The sequence below is a fragment of the Capricornis sumatraensis genome, chromosome 7 (genome assembly GCF_032405125.1).
Source record: "Capricornis sumatraensis isolate serow.1 chromosome 7, serow.2, whole genome shotgun sequence".
In the NCBI taxonomy this organism is placed as follows: Eukaryota; Metazoa; Chordata; class Mammalia; order Artiodactyla; family Bovidae; genus Capricornis; species Capricornis sumatraensis.
Window position 1 is genome coordinate 9,358,221 of NC_091075.1, and position 26,718 is coordinate 9,384,938.

The window sequence follows — 26,718 nt, forward strand, 5'->3', positions numbered from 1 at the left end:
TCATTTACATTTTTGAAAAGAAATGTTGCATGGTCTCTGTCATTTGATATTATATTGCTATTTTCTATTTTTTACTATTAAAATGAAAAACACCCACCATTATAACTATATAAAAATGTCTTTAGCTTTTGTTTTTTCATAAGGTGCTTCATGGGCACTTGCTGGAATAATTTTCCCACAACCTCCTCCACACTGTCCTGCCCTTTTAGCCTAGTTAATTGCTGTTCACCTTTTAAATTTCAGTTCAGGGTCACCTCCTCAAGAGAACTTTTGAGAATTCCCCACATTGTACTTGCTGGAGCTCTAGTACTGTGCTCACAGTTTGCAATTGTGTATCTATGTTTTTGACTCCTGTTTTTCTCCCATTAGATTCCATGAGGGTAGGGACCACCTGTAATTTTTTCTCACTATTTCATTTCCCAAGACCTAAAACAGTTCCTGAGAATTTTTGCACCAAATAAATATTTAATTTGATAGTTTCATTACATGGTATCATTTGTGTATAGAAGTAAATTGGAATTTTGAGACCAGGTAATTTGAAGAGTTTGCTGACACACAAAAAAATGCACAATATGAGAATTATGAGTTGTTTTATTTGGGGGCAAAATAAAGACCATAGCCTGGGAGATAGCACTTCATATACCTCTGAGAAACTGCTTCAAAGAGATGGGAGGAAGGCCAGTATATATGTGATTTTGGTGAAGGGGGAGTACATGAATCAAGCACAGGTTTTTGTAAAGAAGGTATCTGCTGGTCATGTGAGGGTGTCTGCTGGTCATGTGAGGGTGTCTGCTGGTCATGTGAAGGTGTCTGCTGGTGTAGTGAGGGTGTCCACTGGTCTAGTGAGGGTGTCTGCTGGTCATGTGAGGGTGTCTGCTGGTCATGTGAGGGTGTCTGCTGGTCTAGTGATGACGATGTCTGCTGGTCTAGTGAAGGTGTCTGCTGGTCTAGTGAGGGTGTCTGCTGGTCATGTGAAGGTGTCTTTTGGTCTAGTGGGGGTGTCTCCTAGTCTAGTATGGGTATCTCCTAGTCTAGTAAGGGTGTCTGCTAGTCAAGTGGAGCAGTTGTCATCATGGAGAATTTGAGTGCTCTTCTAGAGACCAGGAGATACAAGAATTGAGCTCATGGCTCCTGAAAACACCTATCTGAGGACGTGTTCTGCCGGCCTTTCCCAGGGCACAGAGCTCCTCCTTTCTGCTCTCCACCCTGGACTCCTTTCCAGGGGTGTTGAAGTCAGCAGCCACAGCAGCACGATTTAATTCCTGTAGAGGTCGATGGCAGGTGCCAGTTTGGAGGTGACAGGAGTTTCTATGCTCAAACACTTACTGAACACCTACTTTACATAGAAATGCTGCATTTGGTACTAAACAAGTTCCAAGGAAATTTAAGAAGGAGCTGACAATCGAGGAGCCAAATTGTGCCAACTAGGATAACAACTGCTTAAAAAATTTCATAAGGTTAGCTTAGATTTCACTTTATTCTCCCTCCAGTGTTTCTTTTCATATCATCTCACTATAAAGTGAAAATACGTGTGTGTGTGTGTGTGTGTGTGTGTGTCTGTGTATCGGGAGGGAGGATAACTGAGACATGTTAAAAAGAGAAGATTAAACTCTTTGAAATGTTTATTCATTGGGAAAATAAGAGCACGTTTGATGTTCTTGAACAATATGTCTGCAAAATACAGAAAGAGAACAGAAGAGCCATATGGTATGGTGAAACAGAAGAGCCATAATAATAAACTCTAGTGAATGTAGAGATCATGGATTCATCTACTGCAGAGCTCACTCTTCTTAATCCAGAACTGAACTTCTGGAGGTAAATTGACATATGTCATAGTCTTTAACAAGGGGATGGGATTTACATTTCTTGCTGTTTGCTACATTCCATACTGTCTTCTCTTCCATAGTTTAAAAAGTTTTGAAAAACTCTTTTATCTAAATACTTCGAACTTACAAATTCATCTACATTTCACATTTTCCTGTAGAAAAAGGATAGACTATTAGCTCATATTTATCAGTTTTTATTAATTATTTGGTACATTAAGAATCATCTTTCTTCTCCTTCCAGCTCACTGTTCATGCATAATAAATATATAAATGTATTTATTTCTCCAGTTGCTTTCAAATTGGTCACACACATTTTTTAAATTAAAATTTTCTTAACTTTTTTTACAACCCTATTTTCAGGTCTTACCTCCAGATGGCTTTTGTCTGTTTGCCCAGATTAAATTAACTCACAAAAGATGATTGGCTCATCAGTTGGAAGCAGACCGGCCAGGGCATGGGGCTGCCCTCCAATGGGCACTGACAGCGGGTCGGACTGTGTGAATCTTGCAGTCCTGTGTTTTTTCCCCACTCTAAAAGCAGTTCATATAAAAAGCTTCAGATAATCTTGGATAAATGTAGAGCTTCTGTAGGTGTAAACTGTGAAAAGAAAAATGGTAATTTGACTTTTGTGATATCCTTATATACAGAGTTAGTTATATAATTGTATAATCACATATGGATTTTAGGAATTTCTCAATTGTTCTATACATAATGAGGGCAATAATACATTGTTATGCGATATGATGAGCAGTGTCCATTTTTATGAAGAATCAATTTATTTCAACAAGGGTTTTTTTAATTGACATGCAGTTGATTTACAAAGTTCTGTTAGTTTGAAGTGTACAGAACAATGATTTAGTTATTCATACATATATATCCAAGAAAAAAAGGCAAAATGGCTGTCTGAGGAGGCCTTACAAATAGCTGAGAAAAGAAGAGATGCTAAAGGCAAAGGAAAAAAGGAAAGATATACACATTTGAATGAAGAGTTCCAAAGAAGAGCAAGGAGAGAAAAGAAAGTCTTCCTCAGCGATCAATGCAAAGAAATAGAGGGAAACAACAGAATAGGAAAGACTAGAGATCTTTTCGAGAAAATTAGAGATACCAAGGGAACATTTCATGAAAATGTGGGCACAATAAAGGGCAAAAATGGTATGGACCTAACAGAAGCAGAAGATATTAAGAAGGGGTGGCAACAATATACAGAAGAACTATACAAAAAAAGATCTTCGTGACCCAGATAACCACAATGGTGTGATCACTCACCTAGAGCCAGACATCCTGGAATGTGCAGTCAAGTGGGCCTTAGGAAGTATCACTATGAACAAAACTAGTGGAGGTGATGGAATTCCAGTTGAGATGTTTCAAACCCTAAAAGGTGATGCTGTGAAAGTGCTGCACTCAATATGCCAGCAAATTTGAAAAACTCAGCAGTGGCCACAGGACTGGGAAAGGTCAGTTTTCATTCTAATCCCAAAGAAAGGCAATGCCAAAGAATGCTCAAACTACCACACAACTGTACTCATCTCACACGCTAGCAAAGTAATGCTCAAAATTCTCCAAGCCAGGCTTCAACAGTATATGAACTGTGAACTTCCAGATGTTCAAGCTGGTTTTAGAAAAGGCAGAGGAACCAGAGATCTAATCACCAACATCTGTTGGATCACGGAAAAAGCAAGAGAGTTCCAGAAAAACATCTATTTCTGCTTTATTGACTATATCAAGGCCTTTGACTGTGTGGATCACAACAAACTGTGGAAAATTCTGAAAGAGATGGGAATACCAGACCACCTAACCTGCCTCTTGAGAAATCTATATGCAGGTCAGGAAGAACTGGACATGGAACAGCAGACTGGTTCCAAATAGGAAAAGGAGTACGTCAAGGCTGTATATTGTCACCCTGCTTATTTAACTTATATGCAGAGTACATAATGAGAAATGCTGGACTGGAAGAAACACAAGCTGGAATCATGATTGCCGGGAGAAATATCAATAACCTCAGATATGCAGATGACACCACCCTTATGGCAGAAAGTGAAGAGGAACTAAAAGGCCTCTTGATGAAAGTGAAAGAGGAGAGTGAAAAAGTTTGCTTAAAGCTCAATATTCAGAAAACTAAGATTGTGGTATCTGGTGCCATCACTTCATGGCAAATAGATGGGGAAACAGTGGAAACAGTGTCAGACTTTATTTTGGGGAGCTCCAAAATCACTGCAGATGGTGATTGCAGCCATGAAATTAAAAGACGCTTACTCCTTGGAAGAAAAGTTATGACCAACCTAGACAGCATATTAAAAAGCAGAGACATTACTTTGCTGACAAAGGTCTGTCTAGTCAAAGCTACAGTTTTTCCAGTGGTCATGTATGGATGTGAGAATTGGACTATAAAGAAAGTGAAGTGAATTTGAAAGTGAAGTCGCTCAGTTGTGTCTGACTCTTTGCGACCCCATGGACTGTAGCCCACCAGGCTCCTCAGTCCATGGAATTTTCCAGGCAAGAGTACTGGAGTGGGTTGCCATTTCCTTCTCCAGGGGATCCTCCTAACCCAGGGATCAAACCCGGGTCTCCCGCTCTGCAGGCAGACATGCTTTATCGTCTGAGCCACCAGGGAAGCCCAAATATTTCTTTGAGCCCCTTTTTTGGGGGAGGGGAGGCAAGAATCCTGGAGTGGGTTGCCATTCCCTTCTCCAGGAGATCTTCCTGATGCAGGGATTAGAATCCAGGTCTCCCACATTATAGGCAGACGCTTTACCGTCTGAGCCACCCGGGAAGTCAATAACGAAAGAAACTCAGTAAAGAAAGCTGAGTGCCAAAGAATTGATGCTTTTGAAGTGTGGTGTTGGAGAAGACTCTTGAGAGTCCCTTGGACTGCAAGGAGATCCAACCAGTCCATTGTAAAGGAGATCAGTTCTGGGTGTTCATTAGAAGGACTGATAGTGAAGCTGAAACTCCAATACTTTGGCCACCTGATGCGAAGAACTGATTGATTGGAAAAGACCCTGATGCTGGGGAAGATTGAAGGTGGGAGGAGAAGGGGACGACAGAGGATGAGTCGGTTGGATGGCATCACTGACACAATGGACGTGGGTTTGAGTAAGCCCCGGGATTTGGTGATGGACAGGGAGGCCTGGCATGCTGCAGTCCATGGGGTTGCAAAGAGTGACAGAACTGAACTGAATGTATATATCTGGGCTTCCCCAGTGGCTTAGCAGTAAAGAATCTGCCTATAGTGCAGGAGCCTCAGGAAACATGGGTTCAATTCCTGGGTTGGAGGAAATGGCAACCCACTCCAGTATTCTTGCCTGGAGAATCCATGGACAGTGATGGATTCAGAGAATCCATGAAGTGACTTAGCACGCATGCACACATATATCTATTTTTATCAAATACTTTTCCTTTATAGGTTATTATAAAATAGTATAATTACCTGTGCTAAACAGTCCTTGTTGGTTATCTGCTTTATTCATAGTAGGGTGTATATGTTAATCCCAACCTCCTTATTTATCTCTTCTCCACCTTTCTCCTTTGGTAACCATAAGTTTGATAATCTGTCTGTGGCTTACTTCACGTGGTATGCTAATCTCTAGGTCTGTCCATGTTGCTGCAAATGGCATTGTTTCATTCTTCTTTGTGACTAATATTCCGTTGTATATATGGACCACATCTTTATCTAGTCATCTTTTGATGCACGTTTAGGCTGCTTCCACGTCTTGGCTATTGCAGGTGGTGCTGCTGTGAAACTTGGGGGTGCATGTATCTTTTCAAATTAGACTTTTGTCCAGATTTATGCCTAGGAGTGGGACTGCAGGGTCAGATCATATGGTAACTCTGTTTTTGGTTTTTAAAGGGTCCTCCATACTGTTTTTTTTTTATCGTTGCTCTTCAATTTCAGGGGAGGAGGGTTCCTTTTCTCCACGCTCTCTCCAGCATTTATTATTTGTACACTTTCTGATAGTGCCCATTCTGACTCGTGTGAGGTGAAATTTCATTGTAGTTTTGATTTGCATTCTCTAATAATTTAGCAATGGTGAGCATCTTTTCTTGTACCTTTTGAAGAAATGTCTGTTTAGATGTTGTGCCCATTTTTTTGATTTTTTTTTTTTGACATTGAGTTATATGAGCTGTTTGTATATTTCCGAAATCAATCCCTTGTTGGATGCATCATTGCAAATATTTTATCCCATTCTGTGGGTTGTCTTTTCATTTTGTCTATGGCTTCGTTTGCTGTGCAAAAGCTTTTGCATTTAATTAGATCCCATTTGTTTATTTTTGTCCTTATTTTCATTCCTCTTGGAGACAGAGCCAAAAAGATATTGCTGTGATTTATATCAAAGAGCGTTTTGCCTATGTTTTCCTCTAGGAATTTTTTAGTATCCAGTCTTACATTTAAGTCTTTAATTTGTCTCAAGTTCATTTTTGTGTATGGTGTTAGAGGATATTCTAATTTCATTCTTTTCCATGTAGCTGTCTGTCTTTCAGTAATTTTAATTACTGAAATTAAAAATACCCTGCTGTTGCTGCTGTGTCACTTCAGTCGTGTCCGACTCTTTGCGACCCCATGGACTGCAGCCCACCAGGCTCCTCCGTCCATGGGATTTTGCAGGCAAGAGTACTGGAGTGGGGTGCCATTGCCTTCTCACTCAGTAGCATTATTGAAGAGGAAAAAAATTGAAAATAATCTCTTGAGTGCCACAGACTAGCAAGAGGTTAATTTTCCAGAAATACGAAAACACAAAGTTTTAGGGCCAACTAAAAACACTTTTAAAAAGTGTAAATATATTCTTATTTAGTACATTGAATGTTTTTTTTTTATTAGGCTCAGTTTCTTTTTAGAAGAATGATTTTTAAAAGGCATTCAAAAAACATTATTCTTTCATGCCGTTATTTGGTATTTTTAAAAGTCCAGCAAAATAGTACTGCTGTTGAGAAAATGTGTGTGCAGTAAGCACCCTACTGCCCTGAACCTTTTCTGTTGGTGTAGGCTGACCGAATGGCATACGTGGTGAAGCTGAAAATAGAAAACACACACAAGCTTCTCATTTCTCTTTCCTATAGACATATCTTTAATAAGCAAGTTGATATAGACTCTCTTCATTTTAGCTGCTGGGCATAATCCTCTGGGAATCTGACTCTGCTTGTCTTTCAGCATGCTTAATAGTCTGAACGTTTAACATTTTTAAAGGGTAGTTGTTCATCACAAGTTCTGGATTATCTTTTCACATACCGTTTTCATGCTTCCATTTATATCCCCTGATTAATCCAAATTACTGACCGAAACTGCCTTGAGATAGACCCAAACTGTAAGCAGCACTCCAGGCCCAAAGAAGTAGCTGTGTGCCAGGATCACATTTGACAATACAATATGTCTTTGCTGCTAGACATATATATATTTACAGTAATTTACTAGGGAATATAGTCTGATATTGAATATGATCCTATATCAAGTTGGAGAACCATGCTGCGTTTTCATTGAGGAGCCACTGTAAGGCAAAACTGTCTTTCTCATTACTAGTAGTTATTTAGCCTAGCTATTTTCTTCAGGCACTTAGTAAAGTTGAATATTCTTTGTGTGGGGACAACTGTGTAGTCCCAGGACATCGACTGCTCTCCCGGAGACTTCTCATGAAGAAAATAGGAGAGAAAAAAGGAAGAGAAGTATATATTGAAAATGCACAATGTGTATTTTTTTTTCAGAATCAGTAAACAAGCATTGGAAGAGGGGGGAAAGTGGGTGGTTAAGGGTGAGCTCGTGTGTTATGCGTATGTGCCTGTGTTAGAACTTAGCTGAAAGGCAGAGGGGCTGTCCTCAGCCAGGAGCGTCCGGGAGCTGGGCAGGAAGCCTCCCTACCTCAGGGTGCTCCTGGGATCCCCTGTTTGGCCGCTCTGTCCACACTGTGCCTTCCCCCATCCACACCACGGCCGGTGGTTGGATGTTCCAACAGCAGGAAGGTCAGCCCTCTGTCACAGGTGCTGCTGAGCGCTGTGCCTCACACCTCACTGTCTTCACCTTGCTGCTTTGTACCGTGCGTGCGAGCAAGTGTGAGGAGCGGGGTGGGTGCCGGCAGGGCAGCAGGAGCGTGGGCTTCCTCGTCCCCCAGCCCCCCGCCCCGGGCAGCAGCATCCTGTGTGCCCGGGGCCTCCAGTCCCTGCAGGGCCCCCGTTTTCCTACATGTAGTCACGGCAGTTTGGAGAGTGTTAGAAACCTTTAAAAAAGATTTTTCTCAACTATGATCTTCAGTAAATTTGGCACAGTCTGTAATTTCTATGTAATTCATGCTTAGAATAGCCTGTATTTCATCTTTAAACACATTTTGTTTTCACCAGAATATTTTTTACCAATTATCAAAGACTCAACAAGAGTATAGGTTTCTTAATTTTGTGATGGTAACAACTGACATAAATTCAGTTAACTATGGTGATAGCTACATCAAATGTATATAGCATAATTATCTTGAGTATTGTATTACCTGAGGAAATAGTTTTAATTTTTAGTTGTACAGTGCCACCTAGTGGATCTGTGGTATAAGAACACCTTCGTATTTTCTCCAGATTTCCAGGTTTGGTGTAACTAGTTTATAGGTATAGCTATAGGCAGCTTACGGGCTTCTCTGGTGGCTCAGATGGTAAAGAATCTGCCTGCAACGCAGGAGACCTGGAGTCGATCCCTGGGTTGGGAAGATCCCCTGGAGGAGGGCATGGCAACCCACTCCAGTATTCTCGCCTGGAGGATTCCATGAACTGTATATGTATAGTTCACGGGGTTGCAAGGAGTCAGACACAACAGAGCGACTTTCACTTTTTCATAGGCAGCTTAAAGGTATAGGCAGCTATAATAGCTACCTTCTGGTATTTATCACTTTGCTAAAACAAAGGGTCTATATGGAAGGACTTGTGTATTCAGACTTTGGTTATAGAGATGCCAAAACAAAAGTACCTAGGCCATAAACTTTATCAGAATTCTTCATGTCGGATCTTTCTCGGTTGTGCTTCATTTCTATGAGCATTTATTTTTGTTGTTGTTGTTTTGGGTTACAGTCTGTGACTACGTTAACGTTGCTGTTATTAATGATGATTTCCCACGTAGTCTTTCTGCTCCTACATTGCTCTTTTATCGCATGTTACGTGTTTCATGCCTTTCCATCCCACTGGACTTTATACCCCACCACGGCACACAACACAGCCAGCAACGAATGTACAGATGGTAAAGAGAACAGCAGGAACGCTTGGGAACCGATGATATGTGAATATAGGAAAACTTTAACAGTTGTATTAGCAGTGCCAAGGAGTTGTTGATTGGCACATTTTGTTGTCTACTCCGTTTACATGGAATAGTATTCAAAACCTTTAACGCTGAACCTCATTTCTCCATGAATTATATTCTTTCTTGTGGTCCAAATGGACTGTGGTGTTACATATGCATACAAAGGAGATACCTTTTATTCAACTAAAGGATCTTAGTCAAAATTAGTACCAATAAAGTATTTGGCATAACCCTGGTAGATCAAAACTACAAACTAGGGGTTCAGATACTAATCTCCTCTGTCTTTCCCCAGCATCACCATCAGTTTTGTGTTATATAAGCTCAGGCCACACAGGACCAGAGCCAAATGAGGGTTTTAGAGTGAGGCTCTCCATCCCTTCACTTTTTTCCATTTAAGAAAAGAACAGCAAAGAAAGAGCAGGCAGGAATATACTAGAGGCCAAAAGAGTAAAAAACACACATAAACAAAACTGCAAAATCTGAAAATATTTCTGAGGTAAGTGTAATATAATGTCCTTATTAAGAAGAAAAAAGAAACCTAGGACTTTTGGGAAAGTAATTTGATTTTTTTAAAAGCTGTATACACTAAAGTTGAACTGAGACTACAAGTGAGATTAGCTGTTTATGAGCTCATGCATGCTACTGTAGAGCAGATAAGCAGACATCTGGAGAAAGCAAGGAAAGCCTCTGATGGCTTTCAGCACAGCCTGAGAGACAGGAAGCAGGACGGTGTGATGTGGAAACCCTTGTGCCGGTGCCCAGAAAGAAAGTGTAAACAGTCTAAAAGCTTTTAACATTCTTTTCTGTCACCTCAGTTGTCTGCAGTCCTTCCCTTACCTATCCATCATTCAGTTTCCAAAAGAGCGAAAATTGGAAAAAAATGCATGCGAGTTTCACAGCCTCAATACAGTCATTACTCAGTTCCAGTTTGTGACGGGACATTCATTTTCAGTTCTGCAAGTTTGAATCTGCCCAGACTGGAATGCTTAGATGGTAGCTGCCGACAATTTCACAGGAATTTTTGGTTGGGCTTGCCTTTGAGTAAATCACATCAGGAAAAATAAGGTTAATTTCCATTACCTCTGCTTTGTCTAGCAAATAATTGCATCAGATTTTGTTCCAAAAGTGTCTCAGTGAGTTGATGATAGACTCTGAACTCTTTGAAGATGATAAAGGGATGAGAGAAGTACACGTGGCTGGAGTTTATGTATGTTGCAGGCTTTAACCCTGGTGTAACTCTTGAAAGCAGCTCCTCATCTCTGAGGTGGAAGCCGTAGATCTCAGCAGCACCCAGAGAATGACTGATGATTGGGTTTTTGACCCAAAAAAATGCTACCTTATCATTACATTTTTGTTGTCTTTCGTATCTGATTCTGATTCTGCATTCATTGGCCTAAACCCGTGTCTTTTTCTTTTAATTGGAGTATAGCTGCTTTACAATGTTGTGTTAGTTTCTGCTGTATAGAAACTAACTATTATTTCTAGTTGAAGACAACACACATCCATCACTTTATGCCTTTCTTTTTTTTTTTTAATTTTAAAATCTTTAATTCTTACATGTGTTCCCAAACATGAACCCCCCTCCCACCTCCCTCCCCATAACATCTCAGTGGGTCATCCCCATGCACCAACCCCAAGCATGCTGTATCCTGCGTCAGACATAGACTGGCGATTCAATTCTTACATGATAGTATACATGATAGAATGCCATTCTCCAAAAACATCCCACCCTCTCCCTCTCCCTCTGAGTCCAAAAGTCCGTTATACACAGCTGTGTCTTTTTTCCTGTCTTGCATACAGGGTCGTCATTGCCATCTTTCTAAATTCCATATATATGTGTTAGTATACTGTATTGGTGTTTCAAACAAACAGTGTATATGAGAAAGTGTTGTATGGGTCTGTGTTTGAATGCATATATAGTAGGCATTCCTTGAGTGTATGCAGGGACTTCCCTGGTGGTCAGATAGTAAAGAATCCTGCAATGCAGGAGACATGGATTTGATCCCTGGGTTGGGAAGATCCTCTTGAGGAGGGCATGGCGACCCACTCCAGTATTCTTGCCTGGAGAATCCCCACGGACAGAGGGGCCTGGAAGACTACAGACTGTGGGATTGCATAGAGTTGGAAATGAGTGACATAGCACATGTGTGTGCAAATCAAACTCATAGAACAATTTAAAAATCTAGTGTGCCTCTCAACTTTTTTAACCGTCAGATGGTATCAAAATCTCCTGAAAGGCAGATTCCTTGTCTTCTAAATCATTTTTACAATAACATTTCATAATAACAAATCAGCTGATTTAAATGTTTATATGAATAAATACCTTTAGAAACTCAAGCCTGTCTCAAACTTATCAAACTCTAACCCTCCTATTAAATATACACACTCTCTTGCGCTGAGTGGTTTTAAGAGAGGAAAGGTTGTTCTGTACAGATATGACAACAGTTAGATACCTTTTATCCAATAATTTTATGCCAGGCTTAACACTCTATGTTGCACACGGCCTCCTAATTGTATGGGGCTTCCCTGGTGGCTCAGATGGTGAAGAATCTGGCTGCAATGCAGGACACCTGGGTTCGATCCCTGGGTCAGGAAGATCTCCTGGAGAAGTATTCTTGCTGGAGGATTCCTTGGGCAGAGGAGCCTGGTGGACTGCAGTCCATGGGTTGGCAGAGTCGGACACAACTGAGAGACTGACACTTTCACTTTTTCTTCATTGAATCCTTCTCACAACCTGACCAATCGGACACCAAAGCCATACCCATGCTACAGACCAGGAGAGACCAGAAACATCTCAATCCATCTCCTGGCTTCCTTGAAGCAAGAGGTGGGAGAGGACAGTGCCTGGTAATTCTAAATGTATTTATTATCCTTTCCCTGATTCTTTTATGTATCATACTATCTGTTTTTTTCCTGTTCTGAGGTCTCAAAATTCATTTCTGAAACCTCAGCAGATTAGCTTCCACATTGGACATCTGGTCAGGGACAGACTGTAGATCTCTCCTCTCTCTTTTCTTCCCTAAGAAAATGGCAGAAAATGGCCTTATGACCTCACCTCATCGCCACCTTCCTCCTGCTCTTCAAGTCTCCGTTAAGCAGCAGCCTGCTTTATTTACATCTGTTTCTTTAAAGAAAAACTTAGTTGATGTGCCAAACCCTGTATTGTCAAGCTTTTCTAGAAATGTTATCTTTAAGGAGATTTATAAAAACAAGAAGAATCTTTGTGGTTTTGTTCTGAAAGCTGGAAGTGCTAAGAAATAAGGCAGTGCTGAACTTTTTCACTTTCAAGGTGTAAAGGACGTGTAATGGGTTCTACACATGTTTATGAGGAAGAAGCTGTAGAAATATTTATTCTTTTTGTTCTGGCAAAGCATGACCTGCTACATTGAGAGTACTTCCTTCATGAGACATTTTGTCATGGGATAGAGAAACAGAAAAGGCAGGATCAGCCTCCTTGCCTAAATAAGTGAAAATCACTGCAGATTTCTTCTGAGAGTTGCTGTTTTGAAGAAACGTTTTGTATATTGAGTGGAATTATCTAAGCAGTATGCCGATGTGCAAACTGCTGATTTTAAAATCAGACCTAGCTCCCTTCTTTATTTATAGTTAATGAACAAACTTAGCAAGATATGTGATACATGGTATCCAGGACATTTTCAACATAAGCGTTATTAAGCATTATTGTTGTGTAGTCGCTAAGTTGTGTTCAACTCTTAGCAACCCCATGGACTGTAGCACTCCAGGCTTTCCTGTACTTCACCGTCTCCTGGAGTTTGCTCAGACTCATGCCCATTGAGTCAGTGATGCCATCCAACCATCTCATCTTCTGTTGCCCCCTTCTCCTCCTACCTTCAATCTTTCCCAGCATCAGGGTCTTTTCCAATGAGTTGGCTCTTTGCATCAGGTGGCCAAAATATTGGAGCTTCAGCTTCATCATCAGTTCTTCCAATGAATATTCAGGGTACCATCACTGTATTTTATTTTTCTCTGTCTTCACACACATTGGTAAATACACATATACATAAATGTACAAATATGTTTATACACTAGACATGCATTTAAAGTAGTTTTTGTGTGGGTATTGCCTTGAATTCCACACAGTCTCAAGAGAGGCGTCCTTACTCCCCTGGTGGACACTGTTGAGTTCCTTAATGAGTCGGGAGTTTTCACATTTCAGTGACTACAATGGTAGGACTTCAGAAGAAACCTGGAAGCCCTGTGCCCACGTGTCTCTCGCTTCTGCTTGCTTCCTGTAGACGCCCCTCTACCTGGTAAACCACGGGGAGACTGGACCAGTCAGATGCAACAGGTGCAAAGCCTACATGTGCCCGTTCATGCAGTTCATCGAAGGCGGGAGGAGGTACCAGTGCGGCTTCTGCAGCTGCGTGAATGACGGTGAGTGGTGCCCGCGGCGGGTCTGAGAGCCGGCTGCTCCCCTGGCGGTTTCCTGCCTGCGTCATCACGTCCATGACCTCTCGGCTCGAGGGCGTGCTCTGGTGGGGGAGCAATGCTGGCCTCCTTATGCACTCACACCCTAAACACAGCCCATGGCTTCGCCCAGCCCCCACCCAGTGCAGGAGACTGACAGAGTGAGGCCTCCTCAAAAAGACTTTTAAAAGCCCCATGCTGTGGCGTGGGATCTCGGTTCCCAGCCTTGTCTCGAGGACCGGCCCCTGGGAGGTCTCTCGCCCTGCAGCGGCTGTGGCCCCTGTTCCGCACACAGTGGGTATACTAGTGCCAGCAGGCTCCGCTGGTTCTCCGCCTTTGCTGCTCTTTCTAAGGAAGGTCTTATTCCATCGCTCGTGCTTCACGAAATCTGCAGCCAAATCCTACACAACCCTGGGATCTGCATTTCAGGAGCCCTGTGAGCACACGCTTCCAAGTGCTTTAGTTTTGGGGGAAGATGTCAGGAGATGGCAGAGGCCTCTCCTGGAGCATTTTTGCCACGCCTGCACCAAGTCCCAGCGTATTCACTCAAGCCCTCAACTTTCTTCGCAAGGCAATCAGAAATCCATCCAGGACCCATCCGCAAAGAGCATCTAGGATCTTTGTTTTCTCTGGCCTCATGCCCAGAGTGTCGGCGCGAAGCCTTAAAAGGCCCTGCCACTTCCTGGTAGAGTAAAAACACACAAAATTCTTGTATTTCTACACCCGAGGGAATGCCTCGGGTGTCCACTCCTAGGAAGCTGCTGTGTTCATTTTCTAATAGGGTTTTTCATATTGTTGTTGTTGTTCAGTTGCTAAGTTGTGTCTGACTCTGCGATCCTATGGACTGCAGCACACCAGGCTTCCCTGTCCTTCACTGTCTCCTTGATTTTGCTCAGACTTATGTCCACTGAGTCAGCGATGCCATCCAACCATCTCATCCTCTGTCACCCCCTTCTATTGCCTTCAGTCTTTCCCAGCATCAGGGTCTTTTCCAATGGGTCTGCTTTTCATATTAGGTGGCCACAGTATTAGAGCTTAAGCATCAGTCCTTCCAGTGAATACTCAGGGTTGATTTCCTTGAGGACTGACTGCTTTCATCTGCTTGCTGTCCAAGGGATTCTCAGGAGTCTTCTTCAACACCACAGTTCAAAAGCATAAATTCTTTGGCACTCAGCTTTCTTTATGGTCCAACTCTCACATCCATACATAACTACTGGAAAAACCATAGCTTTGACTATATGGACCTTTGTCAGCAAAAATACTAGATTCCAATATTTGTTCCTGCAAGAAAGCCAGACCCCCTTAGAGGTACACTGGTACCTGCATTCTTCATTTAGGTTTAGAGAAGGCAAAGGCTTATTAGAACCTTGCAGGCATGGTCAAATGGTTTCGCTCTGTTTTCCTTCAAAACGTCAGGGATTCTCTCTCAGTCGGAAGAACTTGAGGCCAAAAACGCAGGAAGATGAGTGTCACGTGGCTGTGTGTAATTTATGGGGGGACTTGAATCTGGTTTATAAAACATGGCAGGTAATATTAAATGCTAACAAATATAAAGCTAATTGATTTTAAGGGGAATTTTTTTTTCACCAATTACATGTAGATGTGTGAATAAAAATAAATTCTAGAAAGTGTATAGAAAGTACCACCCATACATCCTGGAACAGCTGGTGCGGCATTATCCATCTCATCTATTCTTGCCTGGAAAATTCCATGGACAGAGGAGCCTGACAGGCTGCAGTCCACAGGGTTTCAGATGAGTTGGACACAGCTAAGTAACTGAGTGTGCTAAACATAACAGGAGAGCGGTTTAAGGCCGTCATAGCCTTCTTAGCTCAGCTGAGACTATCAGCTTCCCACTGCCACAATCTTTTCAGAATACTGAATTTTCCAAGTTCAGAGATCCCAATGTACAAGTGAATCTTATAAAACTTGTTTAAAAAGAAATGGCCACAATATAGTAAGAAAATAGAAAAAAAAACAAAAAAAGCAAGCCTTAGTGACTGTTTTCTTAGGTCCAAACTAAGAAAACAGTCCTGTTGTAACCCATGTGCTAGTGATAGTGAAAGTCACTCAGTTGTGTCTGACTCTTTGTGACCCCATGGACTATACAGTCCGTGGAATTCTCCAGGCCAGAATACTGGAGTGGGTAGCCTTTCCCTTCTCCAGGGGATCTTCCCAACCCAGGGATCGAACCCAGGTCTCCCACATTGCAGACGGATTCCCTACCAGCTGAGCCACCAGGGAAGTTCATAACTAAAAATAATACTGAGTTATTAGTTTTAAAACAAGTCATTAGTTACACGGTTTTACAAATGAAAATGTTGTTCTTTATGAAATGCTTAAAACCAGAGCATAGCTAGTTATTCTAAGCACTCCTGTTGTCAGTGGCTTAATAGTCAGCCCCGTTCTTCTCAAGGCAGTAGAGTTCGTTTGCACAGAGATACCAGGCCTTATTTGTCGAAGAGTTCAGTGTGTGAGTCATAAGTGTTCCTGTCCTATTGGATGACTTCCAGGCCTTTGCCAGAACTAACCTTCTTAGACATTTGAATCAAATTAAGAGTTCCTCAGCTGAGATCTCATGGTGTAGTCTTTCCCTAATACAGTAATCGTCTCCACTCTGAAGCCCAGACATTAAAGATTACCGTGCAAACTCCCCATGGCTGAAGACATCTCTGATTAAAAGATAATAAACATTAGAGCTAATAGTATAGTCCAAATAACCAATGTATGTTTTTGCTGGGGTATTGAAAATTTAAATCGTTTGAAAAGTTAGAGTTCCTTTGAGAAAAGGTAATTAAATAGGGAGAATTAACTTTTGGTTGTGACGATTTAAAAACTCCGGTGCTTTTATCTGCTGCTTCTCTGTAATGATCCAGACCATTAATGTTCTTTGTCATCAGTAACTTGCAGAAGAGTCAGGAAGATATTTTGGAAAACCCTCATTCTTTCCAAGACTGGAAAGAAGGACTAGTGGATTTTTAGAATATGCTACATTCCAGCTTTAAAATGCTTTTTTTCCCTCATACTACTTTGCTCCCATAATAAACTTTGAGAGCTTACTAAATCGTCTGTGTTGTAAAAACAAGAGATTCCCTTTCCTATTTTGTTTTTGTTAGTTCCACCATTCTATTTCCAACATCTGGACCACATCGGAAGAAGACTGGACCACTATGAGAAGCCAGAGTTATCTCTAGGATCGTATGAATATGTTGCTACTTTGGATTACTGCAGGGTAAGTACTCCCAGGACCAACAGTGTTTATATATGGATATCAGATACAAGTGAACAACTTTCATGTTTAATGAACTGACTCTTAATTCACAACCCAAGCATTTGAGTGGTGCCGTGGGGAAGTAGAAATCCCTAAGACACAGATCAAGCTGCCTAGGCTGTTAATGTGATTAAACAGCCAGACCATCCACTGCAATGACAGGAAGAAAAAAATAATGATTTCATTTTTATGTCCCTTTAAGAGAGAATATGCGAGTTCTTAATGCAGCGGTTCCCTACAGCACCTCTGCCCTATTTGTTTTGTCAGTCATCCCCAAAGAATCTCCCTTCTCAGGCTGAAGGTCAGCCAGTACGGTCAGCAAGGCTATTGACGTGTTTTCTCTGGCTCTCTTCTCCACTCCCGCTGGCACCACCGTACGTTAGGCTCTCAGAATCGCCCTTAGATTATTTCAGCAGCCCGGGATCCTGTCCTCTGGCTTCCTTGCTTTAAAATGTAACTGTGAGACTCCTCCTACTGCCTCAATCTAAAAAATTAAATTCAAAAGTTTGTTTCCTTATAAGACCATTAGCTCCCACCTCAGCTGCATCATCAATTGTACAAAACTCTGGCTCCCATACCCTGAAAGGATCACGCCTCTGCTCAACTCCATGCTTATATCTAAGATGTTCTTTTGACTTTGACTGCGTTTTCATCCTCTTGTTACAGCTCTGCATATCCCACCCACCAAATTCCTACTTATTCTCTAATCTCTGGCTGAAATTTTATTTTATGTGAGTGTCTCTCTGACTTCATCAGACTTTCTCTGACTTCATCGTGGTTGTTATTTACTAAATGTTCTGATTTGTCTTCCACATAATTTGGTCCGTGTATCTGTTTTAGCAGTCATCCCCATAGAATTTAAATCTTCCTGTGTTTTCCCTCTTCCTAGATTCTGATATCATTGGGAACAAGAATCTGTCCTCACTGTTTTTTTTTTTTAATATATTAGCTTTTTTGAGTCTGATGGCTTGATTTCTGGCTGCGCTGAGTCGTCGCTGCTCCCAGGGCGCTCTCTAGTTGCAGCGAGTGGGCGCCACTCCCCAGATGGGGTGTGAGGGCGCCTCCCTGTGCTGAGCTACCACAGTTCCTGCCACGGGGTAGGCAACTGATCATTGTGTGCGGACGGGTGGGCAAGTGAGTCAGTGGACGAGGAAATGAATTTGCAAGTGTGTCCCTACTCCCAGGATCAGCTGTTGCCCTTCTCCAACCTCCTAGTGATAGTGACATCATTATGGGTATCTCGCAGGTCTTTAAAATTCTTTTGTGGTTTGAAAACATCTTCTTGGATGTCACTTCAAGTTTCAGCTTGCATCTGAAGTGCTCTGTGTAGACTTGAAGAAACAGTCATTCTGACTTACTTCCCCTTCCAAAAACGAGTGCTCCCGAGGGCCCAGTCCTCAGGAAACAGCCTCTGACCCACAGACGTCTTCCCTAGATGTTCGCTAGGGGGCCAGCCCACTTGTGTTGAGTAAAAATTGCAAAGAACATTGTTCCTAATCAGAAGTTTTTCCAACTGAGTGAATTTAAAAATGTTTTCTGGTTAATATGCCTTTTTCATTTATTTTAGTGTGTTATATGAGTTTTTCACACGTGACATAGACCTAGTTATCAAAGAAGAGTTCAGGCTCTATTAGTTTCAAGTGTAACATTGAAACATATTTAGGGGAAACATGAAAACATTTTTTGGTACAAATGATTTATTTCACACGAAAAAGGTGTCCTAGAGTACCAGTTGCTTTTGGACAGCTTATTTGTCCTTTAACTGTTACTGACTGAAGGAAAAGGATTAGGCAGAACAGAAACATTTGAAGTTCTAATTAAATATAATAGAGCTATTGTAACCTAGTGACAGAAAATTTATTCACTGATCTTTGCAGCTGGAGTATAAATCTAACTATGCTCCAAGTTTCCAGTTCTCTGCCAAAAAGGCTATATTATCTTGATTTTCTGCTTTTTTAGTAGAAACCTAGGCAGGGAGTCAAATCTATTTCTGGGAACAAAAGTCTCAGTATCTTCAAACTCTGCTATGTGGAAATGCTCCAGACATCTCATTGATGGGAAATCTCACACAGCGGGCAAGGAACCAAATAAAAACTGCACATTTTGAAAGGTTTTAAAAAATGTTTAATGTTCCTTTTATTATTCCAAATAAGGTTCATAATAAAAAGATACTCTTACTATCTTAAAATTTAATTATAACTTAAAATGTAAATGAAGTATAATAATGAATTGCCTTAGGGATTTGGATGATGAAATTATCCAAATTTGTATGAGCCTATTTAATTTGTATGTGACTTCCCTGGCGGTTCAGTGGTTAAGACTTTACCTTCCAATGCAGGAGGTATGGGTCAGTTCCTGGTAAGGGGGCTAAAGATTCTACATGCCTCACAGCCCAAAACCAAAACATAAAAAAACAGAAGCAATATTGTAACAAAGTTAATAAAGATGTTAAAAAAATGGTCCACATTTAAAAAAAAATCTTTAATTTGTATGTGTATTTTTTAACACCATACAAATGTAAAGGAGAATTACAAAATCACATTTTTAATATTCAGTTGAGTTTATCTTAATGCCAACTTTAGATAATAAAATCAACACTCATGAGCATTCACTGTGAGTGATGCTCTGTGCCAACTCATGTGGTTAGTTACCACCATGATGTGGGGAAACTGAGGCTTAGAGATCTTAAGTGCCAGCCTCAGGCCATACATATAGAAAATGATGGGGCCAGACGGGAAACCACGTCTGTGTGACCACACAACCCCTGTTCCCTGTCTGTGTGCTGTGATATGTTGGCATGTATTTGCAAAATCACCGTATAGTTTTCCTAGAAAAAAAGACCCAGCTCTGTCTCATAACTGGAAGTTTTTTACCTCGAAGTTTACGGGATGTATCTATGCATATAGTATACCTGGAAGGTAAACTTTCATTCCAAACTAGTCTTTTTTTTTTTTTATATATAGTTTCTCCATTTAATTTTGGTTCACTTTGACATTTGTTTTATACCTAGTATGTCCAAGGCTTATTGGTTGTAATTCCAAAACTAGCAAGGATATGAACCTGATCTCAGTCCTTACCATGCATAGAGACCTGATAAGAAAAGTACATAATTATAAATCCAAGTGGAAATGCTACGAGAGTAGAATAATCGGAGTCCCATAAGAAAACAGATGAGCAATCATTTCTGATTTGGAGAGGACTGAAGAAGGGCTTTAGAAAGTAAGTGCCATCTGAGCAGAGGATGGACATGTGAAAACGGAAGGGGAGAGTAAGTGGTGAGCAGAAGCAGCTTCTCAGGGGTATGTGCAGCTCACTCCAGGTCCTTTGGGCAGCCCACTCCAGCACTCTTGCTGGGAGAATCCCATGGACAGAGGAGCCTGGCAGGCCACAGTCCATAGGGTCGCACAGAGTCCATGCGACTGAAGCGAGTTAGCACTTATTGGGGGTGAGGTGGGCTTTGTAGATGACCAGTGGGGCCTTGGTAGAGGGACCAGAATAATTAGAGAGTATATTCCTCTTTCCCCCAAAACACAGTCACATGCAAATATTTTTAAAAAAACACTGTGCCAAACAAAATAGTTTTTCCCGCCAAGGAAATATTTTTCTTGGCCCAAGCCCACTAGGTTGTGACTTCTGGATAGAAAATGTTTTGAAAATGGCAAACACTTAAATTGGAGGAATGTGTTTGGGGGCATGATAGGAAGTAAAGCTGGGAAGTTGTTTTGAGACCAGACCATCCTTTTATGTTCTGCTAGGCTTGGCATAGCTTTGATCTCTTAGGCCTCTATATGTGTTTGCTGAATGAGTATTATGGAGTTTCAAATGCCAGGCCATTGAAGAATTTTCTTAATTCAGTAGGCCATGAGGACAGTCAAAGGCTGAGAGGGAACTGTTGCTGTTAACCCACCCACCCGTCTACGCCTTCATTCAAGTGTCGCGCAGCACTGAGCACCCTTCTGACCTTGCTCGGTGCCCTACTGGGGGCTTGGTAGGCTGCCTGTCCTCAGAGGAGCAGCACTGGGGTCTTTGTTGTGCCTTGGGTACTTTATTCTGACAGCAGTACATGTCCTGAGAGGAGGGAGGTTGGTGAATGTAGTAGTTAACCAGTTAACATGCAAGAGAAAATGAGAGTCATTTAGCAATTCCTCAGGAGAAAAAAAAATTAAAAATTGAATTGCCAAATGGTCCAGCAATTCCACTTCTGGGTATATTCCCAAAATAATTGAAAAGAGAGTCTCAGAGAGAGAGATCTGTACATCTGTGTTCATAACAGCATTAGTCACAATAGCCAAAAGGTGGAAGCACCCCAGGTATCCATAGATGGATGAATGGATGAATGAAATGTGGTGTGTACATACCATGCAGTATTAGTGAGCCTGAGAAACGAAGGGAATTCTGACACGTGCTTCAACATGGATGCATGTTTAGGACATTATGCTTAGAGAAGCCAGTCGCATAAATGACAAATACTGTAGGATTTTACTTATGTGCATTACCTAGAGTAGTTCAACTCATAGAGACAGAAATTAGAAATGTAGAACAGCGGTTCACAGGGACTGGGGTGGGGGGCGGTAAATGATTGTTAATGCGTATGAAGTTTCCGTTTCGCGTGCCCAACAATGTGAGTGTGCGTGATAGCACAGAATTTACACTTAACAATGGCGGCTGTTCTTGTTTAGTCGCTAGGCTGTGTCCAACTCTTTCGTGACTCCATCGACTGTGCTCTGCCAGGCTCCTCTGTCCGTGGAATTTTCCAGGCAAGAATACTGGAGTGGGGTGCCATTTCCTGCTCCAGGGGGTCTTCCTCACCCAGGGATCAAACCCAAGTCTCCAGTGCCTCCTGCACTAGCGGGCAGATTCTTTACCACGGAGCCCCCAAGGAAGCGCAGATGGTTAGGACGGTAGATTGTTTTCTGTGTTTTGCCACTATTGAAAGTCATTTTAAAAGGAAAGAAAATGAGGGTCCACATTTGGTTACTGGAACGAGAAGGAGCCGCAGAGGCTTCACAGTTAACTCCGTGTGGCTGGTGAGGGAGGTGGACGGTTCCAGAGAGAGAGGGATGTAAAGCCTGGATTGTTTGAGAGGATCTTGCTTTCTGTAAGTTCCTTGTGGAAGACTAGCGGGAGTGGGAGAAGTGTTGTCTACACTTCCGAGTGTAAGGCGCTGGTGGGGCCTTGCCGGGGAGGCGTGCTGTGCTGTAGTTGACCGGAATGCTGGCCGGGAGCTCAGGAAACAGGCCCTGTGGAGGGAACCCGAGGAGTCGCCGATAGAGAGGTGCTGCTTAAAAATGAGCAAATGAGATTCTGTGCTGGAGCATGTGGTAGGGAGAGTAAGGAAGGTGTCCTTTGGAAGAGGTAAGAAAGTGAGAAACAGAGGAGGAGATCAGACAAGTGGGAGGGGAAATGACACCTTGTGCCTCGGCAGCTGAAAAAGGGAAAGTGGCCTGCCAGGCTGAAAGCTGCAGAGACGGAGATTGAGGAGGAGAGCTGGGTTTTATTTCAGATCGCTGTAGTTTGCAGCCAGGAGGTCTGTGAGCTTCAAGAGAGCAGTTTTAGTAAGATGATGCAGTAAACCAGCGTATAGAGTTCATCCATTGCTAGGCTTGGCTGGGCAAAGCCCGCTGGGGTGCCTGGGTGGAGTGCTGGGTGAAGGCAGCCAGTGATGGGGCCAGTACAGGTGTTAAGGCCCGAGATGAGATGCTTCCCAGTGGCTAAGAGGCGGGTGGGGTAAGACATGCGAAAGAAGCATTTTGGAAGAATAAATCAATGGAACTTGATGGAAAGAAAAGGAAGCGTCACATCTAATTTCCAAGCCTTTGGGTTGATGTGTAGTGATGTTATTGATAGAGCTGTTGGAAGGCAATGTTCCTTAAGGGAATGATGTATTAGTTTTGTGTAGGTGGCTCAGATGGTAAAGAATCTGCCTGCAATGCGGGAGACTGGGTCTGATCCCTGGGTTGGGAAGATCCCCTGAAGAAGGGCATGGCAGCCCACTCCAGTACTCTTGTCTGGAGAATCCCGTGGACAGAGGAGCCTGGTGGACCACAGTCCATGGGGTCGCAAAGAATCAGACGTGACTGAAGTGTCTAACACACAAAGTGGCGAAGATGAAGAAGATGCAGAAAACAAGTTAGAGGGATGCATGACGTAGAAATGTATAGACTGGAGATAATGGAGGACATTCAGTGGGGAACTGGGGATGCTGAACTTCGGAGAGAGGGTGAAAGTGGTAGGGCATGTTTGGCGTGGTCTCAGGTTTTGGTTCAGCCAGTGGGAATGACTGTTTTAATTCTGTGTACATTGGCATAAGCATGTCAGGAATTAGATTATATGGAAATCGAGAGGTTGGCAATAAAAATTGCTCGTGTAGACAGCAGTAGTTGTTTTCTTTTTCTGACTTGTTTTATTTGGGGCCGAGCTGGGTCTTTGTTGTGGCGTCAGGCTTTCTCTGGTTGCGGTGAGCGGGCTTCTCCTGTGGAGCCTGGGCTCAGCAGTGGCAGTGGCGGTGCACAGCCTTAGTCGCCCCGAGGCATGTGGGATCTTCCTCCACCAGGGGTTGAACTGGTCTCATCTGCACTGCAAGGCAGATTCTTAACCACTCTACAAACAGGGAAGTCCAGTAGAATTCTTATATTTCTTTGTTGGTCTGATTCTGGATGTGACAAAACTATGAAATAATCAGGTTGGTAGTTTTCAAGTCCTGCAATTTTTTTTCTTTTTTTTTTTTTAACAAATGATTTTTATAACAGAAACGTTACATCTAACCCTACAGTTGGATATAGGATGAATTAGCAAGATAATTGGGAGATATTATCACCTAATTTTATAACTGTAGCAATTAAAGTATAATTTAGAACATTTTTCATTTATCCTAAAGTTAAGATTTAATTAGCCTTAATTCTTTATTCTCTAGTGTCACAAAAGACGTTTGCCTGTGGTTCTATTTCCTAAATATTTTGTACAATCCAACTGACAAATCCCTTGCTAAGAGCTGTTTGAACACCAGCCAGTAAAGGAACCAAAAGCTACAAAACGTATTTAGTAGCTGCTTTATGTAACAGTGATTATTTCAAGCAGATAGAAAAAAGACCCAGTATTCAACTTTTTTTTTTTCCCATAAGTATGTAAGGAACAGGTAAGTATTTGATAATATAGTATAAATTTTTCAGTATACAATTACATTTTTGTATCTAATTTCATATCTTTAAAGAGCTTACAAAGGAAGAGTTGAACATGATGATATCAATCAAGTTTATGAAGTTTAACTTCAGTTTTAAAAACAAACACTAATTATAGTTTGTACTGTTGACGGCACAGTGTGCCAGGGTTCTAGACACATTTCTTCCCCTAAGGCAGAGGGTTATAAGCAAGGCCCCCACCAGACTGTACCCACCTTTGGGCAGTTGGGGTCATAATGTCTTCTGAGCCCTGCAAAAGTGAACCTTCTCTGCTAGCTGTCATAATCCTGTCTACTTCAGTAGTGGGACTCAGGTCGCAGCCTGGAAAATAAACAGGCTTTATCTTTTTTATAGTGGCAGAGACTGTTCCAGAAAGTGATTTGATTCCACAGATGTTATATCATAAAGTATTAAAGGAGAGGTCTGATGACCTTCTAGAGTTCCTGGGGGCTTTAATTTGATTATGAAACGCATGAACTTTATATGTGTGTGATTTGCTTGCTTTCATGTAGAAGAATAAGCCTCCCAACCCACCAGCCTTCATCTTCATGATTGATGTGTCATATAGTAACATCAAGAATGGACTTGTGAAGCTCATATGTGAAGAGCTGAAAACCGTGCTGGAGAAACTTCCAAAGTAAGGGAACTTCCATTCCTTTTGTAACTTACACAATATTGCCGAATTAATTTATTGGCCAGAAAACAAGTGCTGAATGGCCCATTGAGATTTTTTGCTAATGGGGACATTAGATAATTGTTTAAACAGCATCAAATAATCCTTAAAGAGTCAGAGTGCTCTTTTGTACCAAGAAAAAGAAAACTGATAAGAAATAATGCCACAGTAAGCAACATTCAAAACACATTCTAGGGACTTCCCTGGTGGCTCAGTGACTAAGACTCCGTGTCCCAGTGCAGGGGGCTCGGGGTCAGGCCCTGGTTAGGGAACTACATGTCGCAACTAAGAGTTTGCATGCCGCAACCCAAAAACAAAAAGGCCCTTACATGTCCCAAGAAAGAGCGAAGATCCCGCGTGCTGTCTCTAAGACCTGGTGCAGCCAAAATACACAAACAAATGAATAATTAAGCAAAAGCTAATCTTAAAGAAGTCCATTCTAAGTGGTAAGGAAGATCCCAGCAGTGTGGTGGGAAAAGCCTTGGCAGTCCGTTTTCCCTTTTCAAAAACACTGATTTTCCAGTGGAAACAGGTAGTTGCTGGTGCGGTAGGTATTTCTAAGGGACGCAGGAAAACTGACCTCATGGCAACCATTGCGGCTCTGTGGCCGAATTTCTTTCTGTCCACCTGGTTCCCTGTCGGGCCCCTCGGCAGCCTTCCTGCCTCTGTGACCTGTGACTTGTCTTGTCATTGCAAGGGGAGTGCATAAAAGGAAAGATGGAAAGTGTGTTAGCAAACATGACTATGTTTTATCCTACGCAAACTAGCTTGTTTCGGGTTGGACCTAGCATCTAGGAAGGAGACTTGGAGCAGGGAGAAAGCCTTTGTTTATGCGATGGAAGGCATGCTTAAGGAAGAAAAGAGGCTGTGGAAGACCGTCTGAAACCGAGTGTGTGCGCCAGTCTTGATCTCTTCCGCCCCTCCCCACACCCTGAACATCAGCAGCCTCGTCCTGGAAGGATGCTCTGCGGGCTGGGCTGTCCACAGCCCCCACGGCTGCGTGAGTGCTCGGGCGCCCCTCCTCTCTGCTCCACGTGCGGCTGGGGCTGTGGTGCCCGTGAGTGAGGCTCAGCTGAGTGAGCGCTGGTGCTGGACCTCCCAGGAGTCGTTTTGTTTGTATCTGTGAAGCTGAAGTCATCATATTCTTAAGGAGATGGTTTGGAAAAGCAGTGGGAATGTTTAAAAAAAACACGGAGGTGATTTCAGACTGAATCTTGCAGTGAAGAATGAGCTGGAGCAAGATGAAGATGGGGGGGAAAAAAGGCCTTGCTGCCTGCCAACGGTTGTGACTACAGTTTCTGTTACCTCATTCTCAGGGACACTTCACAAGGATGGACTTTCTGCCGAAAATGACGTCTTTGATCACAGACCTCTCACAGGGCCGCTTTAATATACTACATCTGAATTTCACACTTGAGGAGTGTGAAAGCTACTCTGATTTCTGGAAATAGTCTCTCTCTCTCCCCTTCTCTCAAAGTGCTTCAAATTACTTTCTCACATGACTATTCACATGTCTAGTCACTTCACCAGCCCCGGGTGCCTTTTCAGCACACTGGTGATATGCAGCTTATAACCTATTGATGTAAGTTATAAAATTACACTATTAGGTGTCATCATAACTTTTATATACCATTGGAGCAGACATGTGACTTTGGCCAAAGATAGGAGAAAAGTAAAAAGATACTGCTGGCTATTCCCTGCCACTTCTCAAATATTTCTCATAAAAGTTCTTATTCAAGCCAAAATACCTTCTCTTTATCTTTTAAAATGAGCTTCCCTGGTGGCTCAGCTGGTAAAGAATCCACCTTCAGTGTGGAAGACCTGGGTTCAATGTCTGGGTTGAGAAGATCCCCTAGAGACGGGAGTGGCTATCCACTCCAGTATTCTAGTCTGGAGAATTCCATGAACTGTGTAATCCATTGGGTCACACAGAGTCAGACACGACTGAGCGACCATTCCAGTGCAGGAAATGCAAGAGATGTGGGTTTGATCCCTGGGTCAGGAAGATCCCCTAGAGAAGGAAATAGTACCCCACTCCAGTATTCTTGCCTGGAGAATTCCATGGACAGAGGAGTCTGGAG

At 42.3% G+C, this 26,718-nt stretch overlaps 1 protein-coding gene across 2 annotated transcripts in view; it reads left to right on the forward strand.

The window, feature by feature from the left end:
* SEC24D (SEC24 homolog D, COPII coat complex component) overlaps nt 1-26,718 on the forward strand; it is a 109,277-nt gene that overhangs the window by 50,373 nt on the left and 32,186 nt on the right. For both annotated transcript variants that reach the window (XM_068975063.1, XM_068975062.1), the window contains exons 8-10: nt 13,344-13,482; nt 16,632-16,747; nt 24,477-24,601. In XM_068975063.1, the coding sequence (XP_068831164.1) occupies nt 13,344-13,482; nt 16,632-16,747; nt 24,477-24,601 (380 nt within the window). The remainder of the gene's footprint in view (nt 1-13,343; nt 13,483-16,631; nt 16,748-24,476; nt 24,602-26,718) is intronic.